General features: G+C 36.7%; 1 protein-coding gene across 1 annotated transcript in view; it reads right to left on the reverse strand.

Annotated features, from left to right (window-relative positions):
- The window catches only part of Kifap3 (kinesin associated protein 3), a 112582-nt gene that overhangs the window by 16610 nt on the left and 76994 nt on the right, over positions 1–18978 (reverse strand). Inside the window, exon 19 of the mRNA XM_042674349.1 lies at positions 13871–13970. Coding sequence (XP_042530283.1) covers positions 13871–13970 — 100 coding nt within the window. The remainder of the gene's footprint in view (positions 1–13870; positions 13971–18978) is intronic.

Below are 18978 nucleotides of genomic sequence, written 5' to 3' on the forward strand. Positions count from 1 at the left end.
AGACTAACAAAGGAGGCCTGAATGTGTGTTTGGAACTGTATTTTAACACCAACTCCAGGCTTCTCAAAGGACAGGTGACGTCCTCGGTGCTGTGCGAGTCCCTAGATCCCACCCCAGTGTCTGCCACATTTACAAGCCAGCCAGAGCAATGCTGAGTGAAATTATGTAAACTCTAAATGTTCTATTCATCTTTCTGCATGAAGAGTTAGAATTTCAAATGCAATTCCAAGAAAAGATTCTTGGAGGGAGTAACATTTGAGCTGCCCATTTGGAGTGGGAAGGCTATTCAAGCTAATCACAAAGGTCACAAAGTGAAAAGGACTCTTCTTGAATGAGAAAGAAAAGAAGCCTAGAAGAGTTAATATACGCAACTGGGGTATTTGTGACACTGGAGGACAAGGTAAGAGTCAAACAATGCAGTACCCTAGGTGGAACAGAGGAAGAATTCTATGTCTTATTACATGCAGATGTTTTATGATCCAATTTGAGTCAGTCTACAAAGGCAAACAGCTGGACGTGTAAGTGCTCCACTACTGTGGAGAAGGCAATGGCAGAGAAGAGGTTAGACTCAGGGAAGAGTCCTCAGCCGACCACGTAACTACTCGGTGGGTGAGGTGGCGCGTGTTGACATGGGAGGAGCAAGGGAGCAAGTCCGATAATTATATGGAATGTTCAGTTGATAGGCGAAATGGGGAGTGTGGTGCTCAGAGAAAAACGCAGCTAAAAACAAGCTACGGACAGCCTATCGAGTCATGTCGCTCAGGTGAGATCCTACAGGTTGGTGGGTAGTTAGAAAACAGGATGCCCTCCTCAGACGGTATGGCTACAGAAGAATACTGCACCCTGAAACAACTGGCACTCCAAAGGTGCCAAGAGGAGGAATGGCTGGCGGAGAAAGAGGACATTGAGAAGGACCAAAAGCTCAGGAGAAAGGTCAGGAAAGTGGTGCATTTAAGAGCTGAAAGCAGACTTTCACAAGGCAGGGCTTGGACAACCGTGTCAAACACAGCTGGGAGTTAAAGATGGAACAGTCTGTCCCTTGGAGGCTGAAGAGAAGAGCACATGGAAGTCTGTAGAAAGGCCGTCCGTGGGGAAGTAAGAAATGGGCAGCAGCTGGAAGGCAGCGTGGGCCCAGAGACAACCTCTGGGGACTCCAAGTGATGTCTGCATGCTGCAGGAATGGCCCAGTCGAGGGGCAAGGGCGGCATGGAGCAGAGAGACGCCTGGCTGGATAGCTGGAATCAAGGGAAAACGAAAAGGAGGATAACCTTCACTTACATGTGTGCTCAGAATGAGTTTAGGAGTGGGTGACAGGAAGATAATCTTGAGCAAACTGCTTATTTCCCTAAATTTGTTTCCTTAACAATGTCTTCACTCAGTTGTGAAGATTAAAGTTGTGCTCACTAAATACACTGTAATCCATGTTACCACCACTATTGCTGATCATACCTCCAACTGTGGACAGATCTGGATAATACAATAAGAATAAAGATTAAGTCCGTATGACAATGCGGCCAGCCTTGTTCCTAACTCCTTTTCAATAATTTCATTTAAAACTGTACTGAACTGCTTATGTTCCAAAAGCATAAAAATCTTCGTTTCACTGAAGATTTATGTTTTTTTAAAGGACCACAAAACTGAAAAAAAAAAAAAACTAATGTTATTTTGTACAGAAAATTCCTGTGAACATTCAAGTCCAGAATTTTGAATTTGAACTTGCAGGAAAAAACCACCTACTGACCAGCCTGCCAGATACAGTCTAAAATTTTATTTTAACCATTAAAAAAAACATATAAACAATCACAGGCTTTTTTCAAACAATAATTCTAAGAGTACAAGCTTCAATTTTAAGATAAAACGTTTCTACATAGTACTACATTTCTCCTGAGTACTTTCTAGAAAGGTCAAGGATCCTCAATACTATACCTCGCTCTTAAAATTTTCAAAACTCTCCTCTTTCTTACCCTCCTTTCTTACTTGGATAACCAACAGCTTGTATTTTTCCAAAAGTATATCTTCTATTTCATGAAAAATCTCCAATTTAGATGCATTCTCCTAAGTTCTTAATAATGCTTTTAGTGATTGCTTTTACAATACTTACTTAAATCAGTAAATGGGTATGATACACATTGACTTATCCCATCATTTTGATTGTTATGAGAAAGGAATGATTTAAGTTTGTGAATTAGATGGCTAAAGCCTTAACTGTAACTTCAGGGGTGAGAAACTAGAAACTGGCTTCTTTAAAAGATATTTTATTCAATACTATTTCATATTTATATATGTAAATATGATCCATATAAATGCAAAAAAATATATATTTTGGCTGCCATCCAAAATGACCTCTTGAGAAAGTCTCCAAATTTCTTGACAAAACTAAGTCGCTAAATTTTAATTACCAGAAAAAAGAAAAAGTATAAATGAAAAATAATTCAATATATATAGTGAATCAAATAATAAATGATTAATGGGAGAGATCTGATTACAACAGGAAGAAAATAGATTTTTTGTACTTTATCATAAGGGATGTATATATTAATGTAAAATCAGCTTATGTGTGCTTTGAAATTTCATTTATTAAATAGATATTTGTAACATTTCCTCCAAATGTAGGGCCCTATTTTTCCTTTAAGAATAGCTCTCTTACAGGGCTGGGAAGGTGGCTCAGTGGTAGAGTGCTTACCTCACATGCATGAGGCCCTGGGTTCGATTCCTTAGCACCACATAAGCAGAAAAAAACCAGAAGTGGGGCTGTGGCTCAAGTGGTAGAGCACTCGCCTTGGGCTGAAGAGCTGAAGGACAGCGCCCAGGCCCAGAGTTCAAGCCCAGGACCAACATAAATGGAAAGGATAGCTCTTATAACACGGTAACTACATTTTCTGGAAAACTTCAATTTCTTTTAGATACTATGATATCGTCTCTGTAATCAAAAGTAAAAAACAATGTTCTGACCCATTAAATAAATTCAATTAATTACAAATTTATGTTGAAACTGAACATACCATACCAAGGTCAGAGCAAAGGACTGGATTTTATTTGAAGAGACAACTTCCTGGTTGGAGTCTTCAGGCTAGCAGGCCTGTAGTCTGCCCACCCTGCCTCACCCTACCGACGACACCTCCTGGGCATTACTAACATTCTGAATTTCCTTTCCAGGTTGCCCTTGGACCACTTGACTCAATGAAGCAGTTCACTTGAAAAGGAGGAAAGTTCAATACAAGGCGTTGCAAAGGCAGAGATTACGCTGACTGCACTGTCCTCACGCATCTTAACTGAAAGTCTGCAAAGGTGCAGCTGACTGTGGTTTGGTATTTAACAACATGCCATCAGTGGGGGGGGGGGGATTGTATTCTCATTAACTGCTGCAGATTTACTGCAGTGAAAAAGGGCTGTGTAACCCGAGAGGTGACAGTACAGAAAGATCAAAGCCAGGGACTGGAAACTAAATAAACCCTCTGGCTACTTCCTGCAAGGAAAATTCACTTTGGCAATGTAAAACAGAGCCCAGTTAAAAACTACTCTCAGTTTTATGAGCTGTCATAGCAGCTCAAGTGGTTTGGACCAGCTGAGTTCAGAACATTATATTTCCTTGTTTTTGTCTTAGATACTTCTACAAGGAGTTTTATAGACTACCCCTCCTTAAAAACACACCAACAAAAAAACTCTTAGTTGAAACGGAGAGGGCAACCACGAAACTTATTAAAGCAGGCAGGTCTTCATTTGCACATTCCTTTCTCATTTACAACAGCTCAACATTTTACTCGTAGATTTACTTGGCAATATAAATTTACTTTAATAATTCACCTACAATCCGTACAATTCTTGTTCAAACTAAGTGCAAATGAGTTTACACTGCCCATACGGCTCAGGTGAGGGCTGAGTCATTTGTAGCAGCACATCTTCAATGGCTATGGGCAGTACAGAAAATATGGGAATTAATTACTATTATGTTTAAAAATGGATAGGCCCTGAGTTTCAGCTGTTTTTAAACAATATTTAAGAAAATATATTGGGTTTTATGTTTTCTACATAAAACATTAACAATTGTTCATAAATACTTAAGCCACACTGAAACACACGTGGGCTAGAATCAATCTATCTTAAATTAAGAAATACTTTTCACTTAAGGAGTCAGTTTCGTGTCACTGACTCCAGACTCAGAGGAAACAAAAGGCGGTGTGCTCGGGGTGCTCCGCTCCTCTCATTTTCTTGGAGGGAGGCAGTGCTCATTAACCTACAACATAACCAAGTGCTCGTTTCACTAGGGTAGAAATAAGCAAGTCTATAAAGGTAAAATCCCATATATATATATGTATACACACATATTATACACATATGCTGTTACTTAAACACATATATTTAAGTAAGAGCATGTCCTAGGTCAAATGTATCACAAGAGCATTCATCTTTGCATTATTTTCCTCTTACACTTATTCCTCCAGTTTTGGAAGACAGAGGTCCCTGTGTAGCCTAAGTGTACATTAAAATGGAGATCCTCTGACCTCGGTCTCCTGAGCGTTGGGGTTACAGGAATGAACCACCATAGCCAGCTAAATTTAAAACTAACTCTTCTATCTCTACAGCCAACAAAAACGTATGAACTTAACACTAGATAATATTCTTAAGTGGTGGTGAGTTACTTAACTGACTGGGAAGTCATCACTGGGTTAACTACTCTGTTATTCCTTCTAGTATAAAGGTACACCAAGATCAAGGTCAAAACAACTGTATGGAATCTGGTCATACTCACGTTATTTTATCTACAGATTCAGTCACACTGAACTTCGTCTCCTAAAGTCCTAATAAAACGATAATGAATTAGGTTTTCATTGGGAGTATCTTTGGATTTATACACAGCTATTCTGTGTGCCTCCAGAAATACTGCTTAGATTAACAGGTCAAAAATTAACACCAAGTTGATGAGGGCCGACCTGTTGCCAAAAACTTCTCAGGCTTCTAATAAATCTCTAAAGGAAAGTAAATAACTGAAAATACGATTCCAAGTTTGGACTATAACTTCTCTAGGATTATAAAACATCATCCCAAGTTTCCAGCATCCTAAGACTTGGTTTTTTTTGGCTTGTATTTCTATATTTCAGTGAAGTTTATAGTTTGCTAATGCTTATGTGTGATAATCTAATAAAATCCGGACTTAAAGGTTATAGGCCCAATTTACTAGTAAAACCTTAATTCAATTCTCCTTGGGAAACACAAATCATTAGTGTCTAAGTCGTAGAAATGAGTTGCCTTGCCTTTTCAGTGCTGGAAAGAGCATGTCTTGATGAAAGTCTCAATAAGACAGCAAGTGAAATTAACATTACGCAGCCCACGAGCATTTCTGTAATAGCGCAAAGCAACAGCGTCGGGCAGGCGATGCTCTCCGTGAGTTAACTAGCTGAGTGAGCAGCCCCTGTGGCCATTTCTCCTTCCACCCAGAGACACTCGCGCTCAATCTTTATACAACTGGATTTAATCTGCAGAGAAGTTAGTGAATTAACCAGAGATTTTAAAGGTAGTAAACAACTTAATGTGTCAATAAATTCTTTGCTGCTTCCTCCAAGCAAACGTAGAGAACCAATTTGTAGCAAACCAAATCAAATATATTAAAGCAAAACAGGTAGACAATCTGTCATGTTGCAACAAGAGGCTACATAGCTTACTGTAATTTTTGATAGAATTCTCTCTAAGCTTCCTCCAGCCCTGTTTGCTGCTTGATTAATCTATCTCCCCATCATCTGCCCACTGAGGCAGTGATGATCTAATACAAAGAGTGCTGCTTCTTACCAAGCGTGAAGACCTCAATGTGATTAGCTATCTGGTTTTAAGCTAGTCTCTGGGCTTTAACGCCCACATTGTTAAAATGGGGACAGCACTACTTTTTGCTCTACATACTTGATCAAATGTGAAACATGAAGACATAAATGTTAAGTAAATCCAGGTTATGACGCTGCTCACACAGATTTAAATGGTTTTAAAAAACCTTAAACATTTATTCTTTCAACATTTTAAGAGGTTCTTAGCGCATTCTGTCTAGTTCTTACATAAGAAAATCATCACGGGTATTCAGGAAAACAAAGCGATTTCACGTAAGGCTCATGGAAGGTGAAACGTCTCACAATACAAACTCTTCCTTGGGGTTGGGGTATGTCTGCTATCCCAACTACCCATCCGGCAGGGATGAGGATTGCAGTAGGTAGTAAGGTCACATCTCAACAACTGCTGGGAGTAGTGGTGCAGCTATGTAACCCCAGACATGAACAGGAGGATCAGACTCCAGGCTGGGCACTGGCCCTTATTCAATAAAACGACAAAAGTAAAATGGGTTGGGGTGCTGGCCCAAGTGGTAGAGTGCCTGCCTAGCAAGTATGAGTTCAGACTATTATACCAAAAGCAAACCAAAACAATATGAACCGGAAACCAAAGTTTCTGTTTACTTGCCTTGGTTTGATTCTCATCACAACTGTGTTGTTACATAGACATCATCATTCATGTTCATGTTACCCTGTTTTTAAGTCTAACAGTACAATGGTAATTTCCCCTCCAGATAGATATATAGATATATACATACACACACACACACACACACACATTTTTTTTTCTTATGAAAGGCTTTATTCACAAAAATTTCCCATCCATTACTACTTCATTAATACTGAAGGTATAAAGAACTTGAAATTATTTCTATTGATCAAGGTTGAGCATAGTTAGCATTTAGCCCTGGGCCTAAAATGGACATTTATGCGTCTTGTCGCCTGGGACAGTAAGTATAATCCGTAATAGAAGTGCGCGCGTCAACGTTTCCTGTTTGGTTGTGCTATGACTTGAGCTCGGGATCTTGCACGGCTGGCAGACCTTCCGCCACTCGAGCCCCGTCTTTAGTCATTATAAACATTGTTGTCATTATTATGGTTACTGCTATTTCGCCAGTGTTTGAACTCAAAGCTTTGCTCCCATTTGGCTTTTCTTTCCTTCTTGCTCATGGTTGGCACTCTACCAAAAAAAAAATCTAGCTTTTTGCTGGCTCATTGGAAAAAAAAAAAGTCTTTCAGATTTGTCTACCTGAGCTGGCTTTGAAATGTGACTCAGACCTCAGCCTCCATACAACTGGAATTACTGGCACCAAGTGTGCGCTTTAGCTACTTCTCAGAGAAGAGTCTTATGTTTCTACTTGGAGCCAGCCTCAGAGTCTGATCTAAAGGTGTGAGCCACGGGCACCCACTTTGCATTCGACATTTTCTTAGATAGCCTTGTGCTTGTATTTGAAGGCAGCCTTGGACTGTGAGCCTATTGTGTAGAAATGCTTCCTGTGTATCTGGGATCATAGCTACAACCATCATGCTCAGCTTGCCCGGGCCGACCTCCTGATCTTCACTTACTTAGTCTAGATTACAGGTATGTACTACCTAGATTCTTTTAGACAGACTCATACGCACTCTGTCTGGCACTCTGTCTGAAACAGAGGAATTTAAAACACTCAACAGGACCTTGTTGTTAATACCTACCCCAACGCTCTTCTCTGTGTGTTTTAGTCCTGGTTTAACAAAATCCTATTTAATCAGCTTTGCAAACATCCCAATCTCGACCCTCTAAGAACAAGCAGTAGGGACCAGGCAAATGTGCACGTCAAGAACAATAAGTAAATAAAAGGCTTATCACAAGGTGTTTGGTAAGCTTTGTTCATTGTAATACTGTATTAATATTACTCTTAATAAGAGTTGCTCCTTACACTACATAGTTAAGTATAAGCTACATAGTTAAGTATAATTAAGGTGGCCTTACAATGTAAGAAATCAGTCTAAATTTTACATGAAGAATTTTAGTCTTAGGAGAAAATGATACATTAACAAAGTTTAGATGAAAATTATTTCTCACAGCTTAATGAATTCAGCATGATTTTGAAACCAACATTTCTACTACGAACTAATGTTTGGAAAGAATGGCAGACAATGGGAGGTATGAATATGTAAGAGGTAAGATGGAGGCCCAGCAGTAATGCACACAAAAAAGGCAAGGTGCAGCTCTCTCAGAAACAGTCAGGCTGGACAAACACAGGGCGCACAAGGACCGCTCAGATGGGCACGCGTCTCCTCTGTTTCTGATCTCAATGCAACGGTCAGCAAGCGACATCACGGTGCCTACCACAAAGAGTGCCAAGCGCTCTGAAAAATATTTTTCAAAGTCCCAAGGAAACCTAAGCAGACTCTGCAACTTTTTCCCAGTTTATGAAAATTGGATTCCTATAAAAGAAAAATGGACCATTTTTACTGCAACAGAAACTGATTTGTTAAAGCTGGAAGCAGTTTAAAAATACTCTTAACATGAGGTTCTTGTTAGTCTTGAAAAGTAAGAGTTATAATAAAAAAGCGGTCCAAAATATGGTATGAATTCATGGTATATAACCAAAAAAAAGTCTTGCTCCTATTATTTTTAATTAGCTTTAATAGCAAGTTCCATTTCACTTTCTAACTCCAGTTCAGCTCTGGGGAGGGGAGATTTACACTTGACGTTCTGGACTGGCAGCTCCACGGCAATGCCTTGGAGCCCTAATGCATTTTACATTAGCTTGAAATGTCGGGAAATCCTGGCGCCAAGAGGTTCAAACCAATAGTGACACATGCCTAAGGCCCAGGACCCGTTGTCCAGCTGCCAGTGTCTATTTTATCTTGCAGACTGGATGGATGAGTTTAGCAGTCCTCACTGTTTCCGATTAAACTGTCTGGCTATATTACCAAAGGTAGGCTTTCAGATTACGAAGGGGCCTTGACGTGGATTTTGGGAAAACACCAATTTGAACTGTTAAACACTTCTCTGAATCTGGCTTGATTTCTCGGAGTTTCAGACATTTGTCTTAATACTTACTAAACTTTAAACACTTTTTTTTTTTTTTTTGTAAAAAAGCTCCTGACATACAAATTTATTCATTAGCTTGCAGGAATGGGAGATCATCCACTCAAGTAGAAATATTTGGGGAAAAAAACAAAGGCAGAAGTGGCGCCTGGCATTCTGGTACTGTTTCACATTTCTTCCACATCCAGCTGTCAGTGAGACCCCTAAAGACAACAGTGGTGGTGGCGCTTCACCTTTCATACAGTAACCTGCTATTATGCTCCCCAGATAACCTGGTAGGCCTTAGTTATCAAAGACATATGATAAAGCAGGGAAAGAGTCTGTAAATCATCGGGGCCATTTTCTCTGATTTCAATGACACATGCATACATGCATACGCACAGACACACACACACAGATACACATACAAAGCCTCCACAGGAACAACATTTTCTTGTTTTAGAGGGATTTAGACAACCAGTTTTTTAATATTTAAAATTCGGTTTAAGACTTACTCTTTCACAGTCTTAATTTTTTATGGTATCTATCTAGTCTGCTTATTCTCATCTTCAAAGTGGAGATAAAGAATAGAGTTCAACAACTTTTGCTTAAAGAACTTATCATTTAACAATGCTCATGCATTTTACGATAAAAAACGTACAAAAAAATAAAAAAGAACGTTTCCTGAAAAATATTCCTATTTTAAAATCAGTTAAAGTGGAGAAATTAAAAAATAATGTATTGAGTCAATATTATTTGATCTAATGAGCTCTGAATTTATCCATTGGATCTTAGAAGCTGAAAGTCAACCATTAGTTTAAAATATCTGACATATTATACAGCAACATTGTCATACTAAAATGTGAATAATTATGTATCAATTTAAAATACTTTAAATCTCTGCATAATTAAAAGATATGCCAAACTTAAAAATCCATGATTGGTGAGCATCAAGAATATCATATAAAACCCATTAAAGGGAGAATCCTAAATATTAAAAAAATGGAATAAGGGCTGGGAAGGTGGCTCAGTAGTAGAGAGCTTGCCTTGCATGCCTGAGGCCCTGGGTTCAATTCCTCAGCACCACATAAACAAAAAGAAAAAAGCCGGAAGTGGCGCTGTGGCTCAAGTGGCACTCTTGCTAGCCTTGAGCTGAAGAGCTGAGGGACAGCGCCCAGGCCCAGAGTTCAGGCCCCACGACTGGACCCCCCCAAAAAATGGAATAAATGAAAAGGTAAACAAATCCAGAATAATAAAGCAAAATGTGGAAAAGAACAAGTAGACCTCCAGCTGTATCTCTGTATCTCTACAGACAATGTAGAATCCCACTTCATTTGATTTATTATTTAAAAGTTTGGGGAAGTTCATTGCATATTACTTCTTCTGAAAATAAAAAAGTAGGAAAGTTATGTGATTTAAGGCCTGAAAAAGTATAAAAGTCAAAAGATGAAAGACTTAACTTTCTCAAAGGGAGGTGCTTCTTCTTCTTCTTTTTTTTTTTTTTTGGTTTGTTTTTAGAACAGTCCTGGGGTTTGAACTCTGGGCCTGGGTCCCGTCCTTCAGCTCTTCAGCTCAAGGGTGGTGCTCTACCACTTGAGCCACAGCCTCACTTCCAGTTTTCTGAGTGGCTTATTGGAGATAAGAGTCTCACGGACTTTTCCTGCCTGGGCTGGCTTTGAATTATGATCCCCAGATCTAGGATTACAAGTGTGAGCCACTGGCACCCAGCTACTTACAGCTATTTTGAGTAGCTTATTGGAGATAAGAGTTTCATGGACTCTCTTGTGTAGGCTGGCTTTCAACTGCAATCTTCAAATCTCAGCCTCCTGAGTAGCTAGGATTGTAGGTATAAGCCACCGACACCTAGCAGGACGTACTCTTTAAAAAAATTCCCTCATAAAAAATAATAAGTAGAACTTCACACTCTTGATTTGAAAAAGTCTAGAATATCTTTTATTAACTAACTTTTTAAATGTGCATTACTGTCATGTATCTTTTATAAAGTATAAGAAGCTACTTATATATTCTTAACTTTGAAATAAACAGAATTTATAAAAGTATTTTCCCCAAGTCACTGAAAATAATCAACAGAAACAAAAACAAATGACTCTTAAAAATAACCTAGTCACTAAACCTATGTGTTTCAAATGTTTTTTATCATTTGGGAAGAATGGTCATTCTTAAAATGACCATTTTTAAAAACTAGAAATAAGAGATTTTGCTTAATTGGGTTTACAAGATTATTATTTTGCCTAGTATTTAAAAATGTGTATTAAGTTTTAATTTTTTTTAGACAAAGTCTTACCGTGTATCCCAAGTTGGTCTCCAATTCAACCACCCTGCCTCAGCCCCCCACTGCTGGGATTAGAGTTCTGAATCACCATAACCAGTGCTGTACTTGATTTCGGTGGAAATGTTCAGCATCCTTAAACTCACACAATCATATTGAAAACATGAAACTAGCTGAGCTGGTTCACAACTCTGACCCCAGCCCTAGAGAGGTTAGAGAAGTAGACTGTCAGGTGTGAGACCAAGGGCGAGTTCCAGACCAGCCTGAGCTATCGACTCTCTCTCCAAAGAAAAAAGAAAGCAAACCTTCACATAGGTAGTTAGTAGCAGTCTGTTTTCTTTAGATGGAAATGTTTACAAGATATACAAAAGTATTGTTTGGTTCACAGTGAAATCAAGTGAGAGCATAGTAATTATAATGGCTGGATAATCTTACAAATGCTATAAGCAAAATTCTGTTATTTTTCTTTTTTCAACTGTTTCAGAAAACACTATACAATGAATTATCATATGATATTCAGTTAAGTAACTACACTATATATCCAGAAACACCAGAAGCAATTAAAAGTCATATGGTTTTTAGTTTTCAACCATAGTTTGCTTTTATTTTTTGAGGCAAGAATGTCTTACAGTGATGATTCACTGTACTGATAAAACCATTTATCGAGCGCTTTTTTTTTTAAATTGAAAAGCCACTACAGAAGACTGAGCTACACATTTCAGTTAATACTCCTAATGTTTTCCTATCACATTCTCAAACTTTGGGTCATGACCTTGAGTGAATTGTGAAATCAACTTAACGAGTTGAAATCCGTATTTAAAAATGTAATCAAACTAACACTGTACATTATAGATAGTAAGAGTATCATTTAAAGAAAATTTTCTTCTACACAGACATATACACAAATGTACACCTACATACACATACATACATGTATGTAAAAAGTATATATGTGTACACTAGGTGGAGAAATAAAAAGCACTTCTTTTAATATAGTCAGCGATAAACAAGCTTACAAGTCACAAACATATATTTTGTTTCCTCCAGCATTTTATACTGGAAAAACCATAAACTTTGGTGACTTATAGATCTGAGTTCAAATCATAACACTTCTATCATAACACTTATGTTTCTTGACTGCTTTGGTTTTTCTTGTGTGGGTTCTGGGGCTTAGACTCGGCCTGGGGACTAGTGCTCTACCACTTGAGCCACAGCTCCGTCACAGCTTTGGTGGTTAACTGGAGGTAAGTCTCATGGGCTGGCCTGTGTGGGCTGGCTTTGAACCCCAAACCTTGGGTCTTAGCCTCCTGAGTAGCTAGAATTACAGGCATAAGCCACTGGTGCCTGGCTAACTTAAAATGTTAGAGCCTTGATTTTTCACTCCTAAGAGATATAATTCTTGATTTAAAACATTGTTGTAGGGGCTGGGAAGGTGGCTCAGTGGTAGAGTATATGCCTTGCATGCATGAGGCCCCGGTTTGATTCCTTTGCACCACATAAGCAGAAAAGAGCCAGAAGTGGCACTGTGGCTCAAGTGGTAGAGCACCAGGCTTGAGCTGAAGAGCCAAGGGACAGTGCCCAGGTCCAAAGTTCAGCCCCCATGACCAACCAAACAAAACACAAAACATTGTTGTACACATTAAAATTAAAGAGATGAATATATATAAGACACATTATATCCGACAATCAATAATGGTTGAAGACATTATAATTGCAATTGAATTTAAATAATTATTAAAAGTGATCATTAAAGGTTAAATTGCATTTATCACATTTTATCATTCATTTAAAAACACATTAATGAATGGATCTCTTAAACAGAAAATAGCTTATACTAATAAAAATAACATTTTAAAAGCAGAAATTAAATCAATAGTTTGAATTAGAAAAGTAAGCTTCAGGAAAAATAAGATTATATCTATTATATTAGATAATATGAAATATCAACTATCAGCCTAAATTAAAATACTAATAGGTGTAGTATAAAGAGGAAATACTGTTTATATTTTTTGGCAAATTAAGAAATCTTTAACTCTATGAGGAATGAAGCATGGAGGGAACTGCATTTTTTTATTTATCTTTTTTTTTTTTGTCAGTCATGGGGTTGAATTCAGGGGCCGCAAACTGAGCTCTTTTGCTCAAGGCTAGCACTCTACCACTTTGAGCCACAGTGCCACTTCTAGTTTTCTGGTAGTTAACTGGGGATAAGAATCTCACAGACTGTCCTGCCCAGACCATCTTTGAACTGCGATTCTAAGATCTTAGTCTTCTGAGTAGCTAGGATTACAGGTGAGCCACCAGCCCGCAGCAATGGAACCATATTTTAACTACACAACAATGCTGGCCTGTCAGATATTTGTCCTGAAATATTTTACTTGAATGCTCTCTACAGTAGAAAAGTCATCAATTTAAAGCATTAACTTTTCTGCATAGTGACATTTGAACAGTTCTTGTACTATGCCTCTTTGTTCTTGGTTCTGTTTAATTGAAAACATCGAGGAAATAACCTGTGTTCAAACTCACCAAGGTCTAGTCTGTTTCAACAGTGTTTCCAAAGTGGTAAAGAATCTGTTCAGATCTGTGATGTCCATTTTTTGCATGGAATTAACTTAAAAGCAAACAAACATGCTCTTGAAAAGTCTGGGTCCCTCTCCACTTTAACAGAAAGGATATAAAAATTGGGAATGAAGAGAATTTTAACTTTTCAAAAACAAAAGAAACACCATACATCTGATTTTTCTTGGAAGTCTTTACCTGCCAGAAAACGCATGCTGCCCAGCCACATCTCCATTCTGAAGGTGATAGTCACTGAAGAAGTCTGGACTTATGGCTCCTTCGGAGGTAATTAATCCATCTAGAAATAAAGTGATAACTAGTAAAGTATATTTGTAAGGAATAACAAGGAAACGACCCTGTCAAACCGAGAGCGGCCTTCAGCGAGGGCCAGAGGATATCCCACAGCAGTGAACGTAGAGAGCAGCCTTCGTATTTTACACCTAGGCAACTTTCACTTGTGGAACGTAGAGTCAGGCATATCAAAAAACTAAACATTAACAAACATACAAACTGACAGTGAAATTTCACCTAAGTAAAATTTTATTCCATGTGTTTTAAAAAACCGTGTATTCTACAAAGTTAAATACTTTTTGATGACTTATCTTCATTAAAATCTAAGTTATTATATATTCCTACTTTTAGGACTCCCCATACTAAATGAGTCCATACCATTATGCTTTAGTTCCTTTTTTTTTTAAATTATAAAGTACTTCTGTTCCTAAATTTAAGTCTCTGGTACTGTTTCTCTAATTTAGAGTTACATTATTTCTAATTTGCTCTTTTATCTAAGAATCTAGATAACTTATTTTTATAGAATCATAAATAAGTTAATAAAAAGGGTCTGAGGGAAAAAAGATCTATGATCACTTCAGGGCTGTCCTATGCATGGAACAGACACTTTGGTATACGGCTTTTATTTAACCATCTGGATGACACTGAGAACTTCCATGTCTTCTGAAATGATCTGGGTTGTTGAAGTCTAAATACAAATATTGGCCAAGTTATATCCATCACATTATTTAAAAATTTGGCACATGGAAGGCAAATTATTCACCAAATGATTTAGTCACCAAACCATTATTGCATACCTAACACATCACAATAGGAAATATATAACATTATGTATAATATAGAATTATAATACATAAATGTTTTGAATAATTTTTATAAAATATGTACAATGAATTATTAATAAATAATACACAAAAGGAGTATATATATGTACCAATAAATGGCAGTGTTTAGAAAGTTCTTCTTAGAAGGCAAGGGAGAAAAAGTATAACTAATAAGTTTGGAAGAGTAGGTAGAATTTAAATAGCAAAATCCGAAGAATGGGAGTATTAAAAAATAGAGTATCTGATACAAATAAGTTAATAGAGTTGGCAAATTAGTCCATTTACAAAATTTCATTTGTATAAAACTTCATTTACTAAAAACTTTCATCCTGCTCATTTTAAAAAGAAGACTTCCATACTGCTCATTCGGTACATATATCCATTTGTGACACATCATATATTAATGGACTAGAATATTATTTAATTATTGAATTGTTAATAGATACTTTTGGCATTTATCTTGTGACTCTTCTAAATTTAAAATACTTGAGTTTTCACTGAAGTTTTAGTAACATTTAGTTCAGTTTTTATGTTCACTAGATATTAGGTTCTGTAAATCAAAAGACCAGCAGCTGTTGGAAATGCCAAGATACCACAGACTGACAATAAAGCACCAATTTATAAATAATAAATAAATAAATTTTATTTGTATGTAGGAGTTTGTGACATGGCACTATAATTAACAACTACAAGATAAAACATTTTCAATAAATCACCTTGTAAAATTAAAACCTATAATTGAGCATGATGGTTTGAGAATCCTGCCAATTTTGGAGGAACAAAGAACATTAAATAAAATGTTGAAATAATATTCATACACCATTTTGAAAGTGAATGCAAAGATGATCACAGTGGCACAGCAAAAAAGATCTTAGCAGTCAGTATTTCAGATATATATAAACCATCTGAAAGAACTTTTACCATGTTTTTAGAATTTATAGTTAGGAAATGTGACCTAGTAAAAGTAAAATATATAAGAAATTAAAAGTGGATCAAATTCTTGTTTTTTAAATCCAACGTTTCTGCTGTTTTTACAGAAAAAGTAACAAAATCTATATATGAAAATGTCACAATGAAACAAACCTTCCTTGTATAAATAATATATGCTAATAAATTTTTTTAAAAAGTGAGAATACAGGAAATTAGGATATCATAAAATAGCATTCAAACTAAATTTTTTTACTTCAAAGTTTTAGCCAGAAAATTTATAAAGATAGATACAATTAGCTTGTAACACAATAATCCAGATCTTATATAAATAAAAGGAATACAAATATATTTCTGAAATACATTTTTTTTTTTGGATCTGGTCGTGGGGGCCTGAACTCTGGGGCCTGGATGCAGTCCCTCAGCTCTTCAGCTCAAGGCTAGTGCTCTACCACTTGAGCCACAGTGCCACTTCTGGCTTTTTTCTTTTTGCTTATGTGGTGCTAGGGAATCGAACCCAGGGCCTCAGGCATGCAAGGCAAGCACTCTACCACTGAGCCACCTTCCCAGCCCCTGAAATACATTTTTAAAGTTCTAAGGTACTGCACAGGGTGTAGTTTTATAGTATCAATGGCACACCTTATGGGCTAGTGAGAATTGGGTAGTTCTGACATAGGAACTTCTTCTCTTTGACAAATTAGGGATTAACGTTCTAGTAAACTCTCATAGAAACATCTCATCAAAAGCATTCCAACTACTTTGTTAATATGTGATTATTCATGTTGAGCAATTAAAATGATTTCTTTTTGAAAATACTAAAAATTAGACATACAAGCTGGAGCTCAAGCCTGGGATTCATACAGGCTAGGCAGGTAGTCTAACACTGAGCTATGGCCTCAGTCCTCACAAACTCGATTACAAACCCCAAATAAATTTAATAGTAGGGTACTTTTTAAGTTTCTCCTCACAGCTAGTACAGCTACAATGAATAAATACATTTGAATGATCACAGAACAAACAGAAAAAAGGAGATACTATACAACAAAACATCCTAACTCTGGAGTATCATACATATATAGTTATTAAATTATACAGGATAACAGTTTTACAGTTATGTAACAGACCTTGCTACGATGTTCCAAGTACAACGATAAATATGGTTATGAATAAATGGAGTGTATACTGGAACAGTGATAAAAATCAAAGCAGATAAATTACTGACCTCTTGATTTCTAAAAGCCAGTAAAAAACTATCTAAGAAAAATCATGCACAGGGGCTGGGAAGGTGGCTCAGTGGTAGAGTGCTTGCCTTGCATGCAGGAGGCCCTGGGTTCGATTCCTCAGCACCACAGCTGGAAGTGGCGCTGTGGCTCAAGTGGTAGAGCGCTAGACTTGAGCTGAAGAGTTAAGGGACAGCACCCAGGCCCAGAGTTCAGGCCCCACGACTGGACCCAAAAAAAAAAACAACCATGTACAAAAGTGAAACTTACAACTTAGTATCTGTTATATTGGATTACTAGACTACTGGACTCTTGTGACTTTGTGGAAGGAAATGGATGACAATAACATAGAAAGTGAGAAAAAGAAATTACTAAAATGATGAACATTAACTTACTTGGGTACACTTGGTAAGATACAACATTAAACACAAAATAATGATTTTTACAAATTGTTTTAATCTTCATATTCTAGAAATATATTCACATTCTAAGAATAAGACAGATCAATCATGATTGATGAAGAACATAAACAAGTAAAAAGTCCTTTGTATAAAAAGTCAAGTGTGTAGCAGTAAAACTGTCTGTAAGTTACACTATACTCTTTCTCTATTTGTGAGAAGCACCTAAGCAGTTTACTTTCATGACAGCAAAGGAAATTAATCAATGACTATAGTCACTTTTAGATCCTAAGGAAAAAGTACTAAGTAAAGGGGATACCAGTCTTATAACTCTAACATTCTTACAAAAGCAAGAGAGAAACATATGTTTTGACTGACACCTAATCATTTGAAAATAGAGGGTGGCTCTAATGATCAGGAGACAGAAAATATCATTTCATTTTAAAGTAAAAGACTCAGAAGAATCACATTTGGCCCCTGTTACTAACTTTGTTTTTATAGGAAGCAGCTCTAACAAGACCTCTCAAACAAACTAAGTTTAAAATATTTATCTGGGATTTCCAAGCTACAGCTACATGTGATAAAAGAAAAGGGGCTATTGCCCATCACGTATAAAACTGCAGAGACTCAACTTTTATTTAGTCCACGAACTTCATGGAAATAAACAAAAAAAGGAATAAACTAAAAACATATTAGACAAGTTGCTATAAGAACTAAACAGCATGATATTTTCATGGTCACATAAATGTTATCAACAGGGTACAGAACTTTTAAGACAAGCTATGATTTTTGTTTACTTTAAGAGGTTAATAAAAACAAATTTTAGAAGTGTAATACAACTTAAAAATTCATTCTGAAATTTTCTATGCATTAAAACAATAAAGTTGAATATGAGGTAACTGACACTTTCAATTTTGGAAGCGGAATTGATTCATATTGACACATAGCTATCAATCTCCAAGGAAAGAAACTTGATTCTAAGAATATTCTGATTCCTATAAACAAAACAAATCACGTCACCCATATTTTACATCATTCTACTTCATGGATACTGGATATTCGACAACAGCTGCTTGCTATTACCGAACTTGGAAATTCTCGTTGGTTGAAATTAATGATCTTTTCCATCTGGTTTGAAACACAAAGCAGCATTTCATAACTGCTGTAGAGTTCAGTGAGGAAGAAATCTATTCAATATTCAAAATGTAGCACCAATTTTCTAAAGTTTGAGAATATATATAAAATATGAAAGGGATACAGAGTATGCTGAGGAAGTCTGTACAATATAAATTCATGAAAATGTGAATAGACAATAGTATTAGTGATTAGATGTGATGCTAATTAGTAGTGGTTAAATGTGATGATAAACTATATTATCAGCCATTTATTAATCACACACAAATTCTGATAAAATGAGAAAAACATGAATTGAGAACAAAGTAAACATATAGTAAGACTACAGAGTAGGAAAAAAAGATGAGCCATTAATTCGGATATTATGTGTGTATGTATGTATTTATTTGTGCTGGTGATTGACATTGGAGTCGTTTGGGTATTGTCATGAGCAATACCCCAGCCATAACACTTTTTATTTCCAAATTCTCACAGAGTTTCAAAAAAATTACTTTCCTTTCTCTTCTCAACTA

The sequence above is a fragment of the Dipodomys spectabilis genome, unplaced genomic scaffold (genome assembly GCF_019054845.1).
Source record: "Dipodomys spectabilis isolate Male_0828 unplaced genomic scaffold, ASM1905484v1 ptg000019l, whole genome shotgun sequence".
Classification (NCBI taxonomy): domain Eukaryota; kingdom Metazoa; phylum Chordata; class Mammalia; order Rodentia; family Heteromyidae; genus Dipodomys; species Dipodomys spectabilis.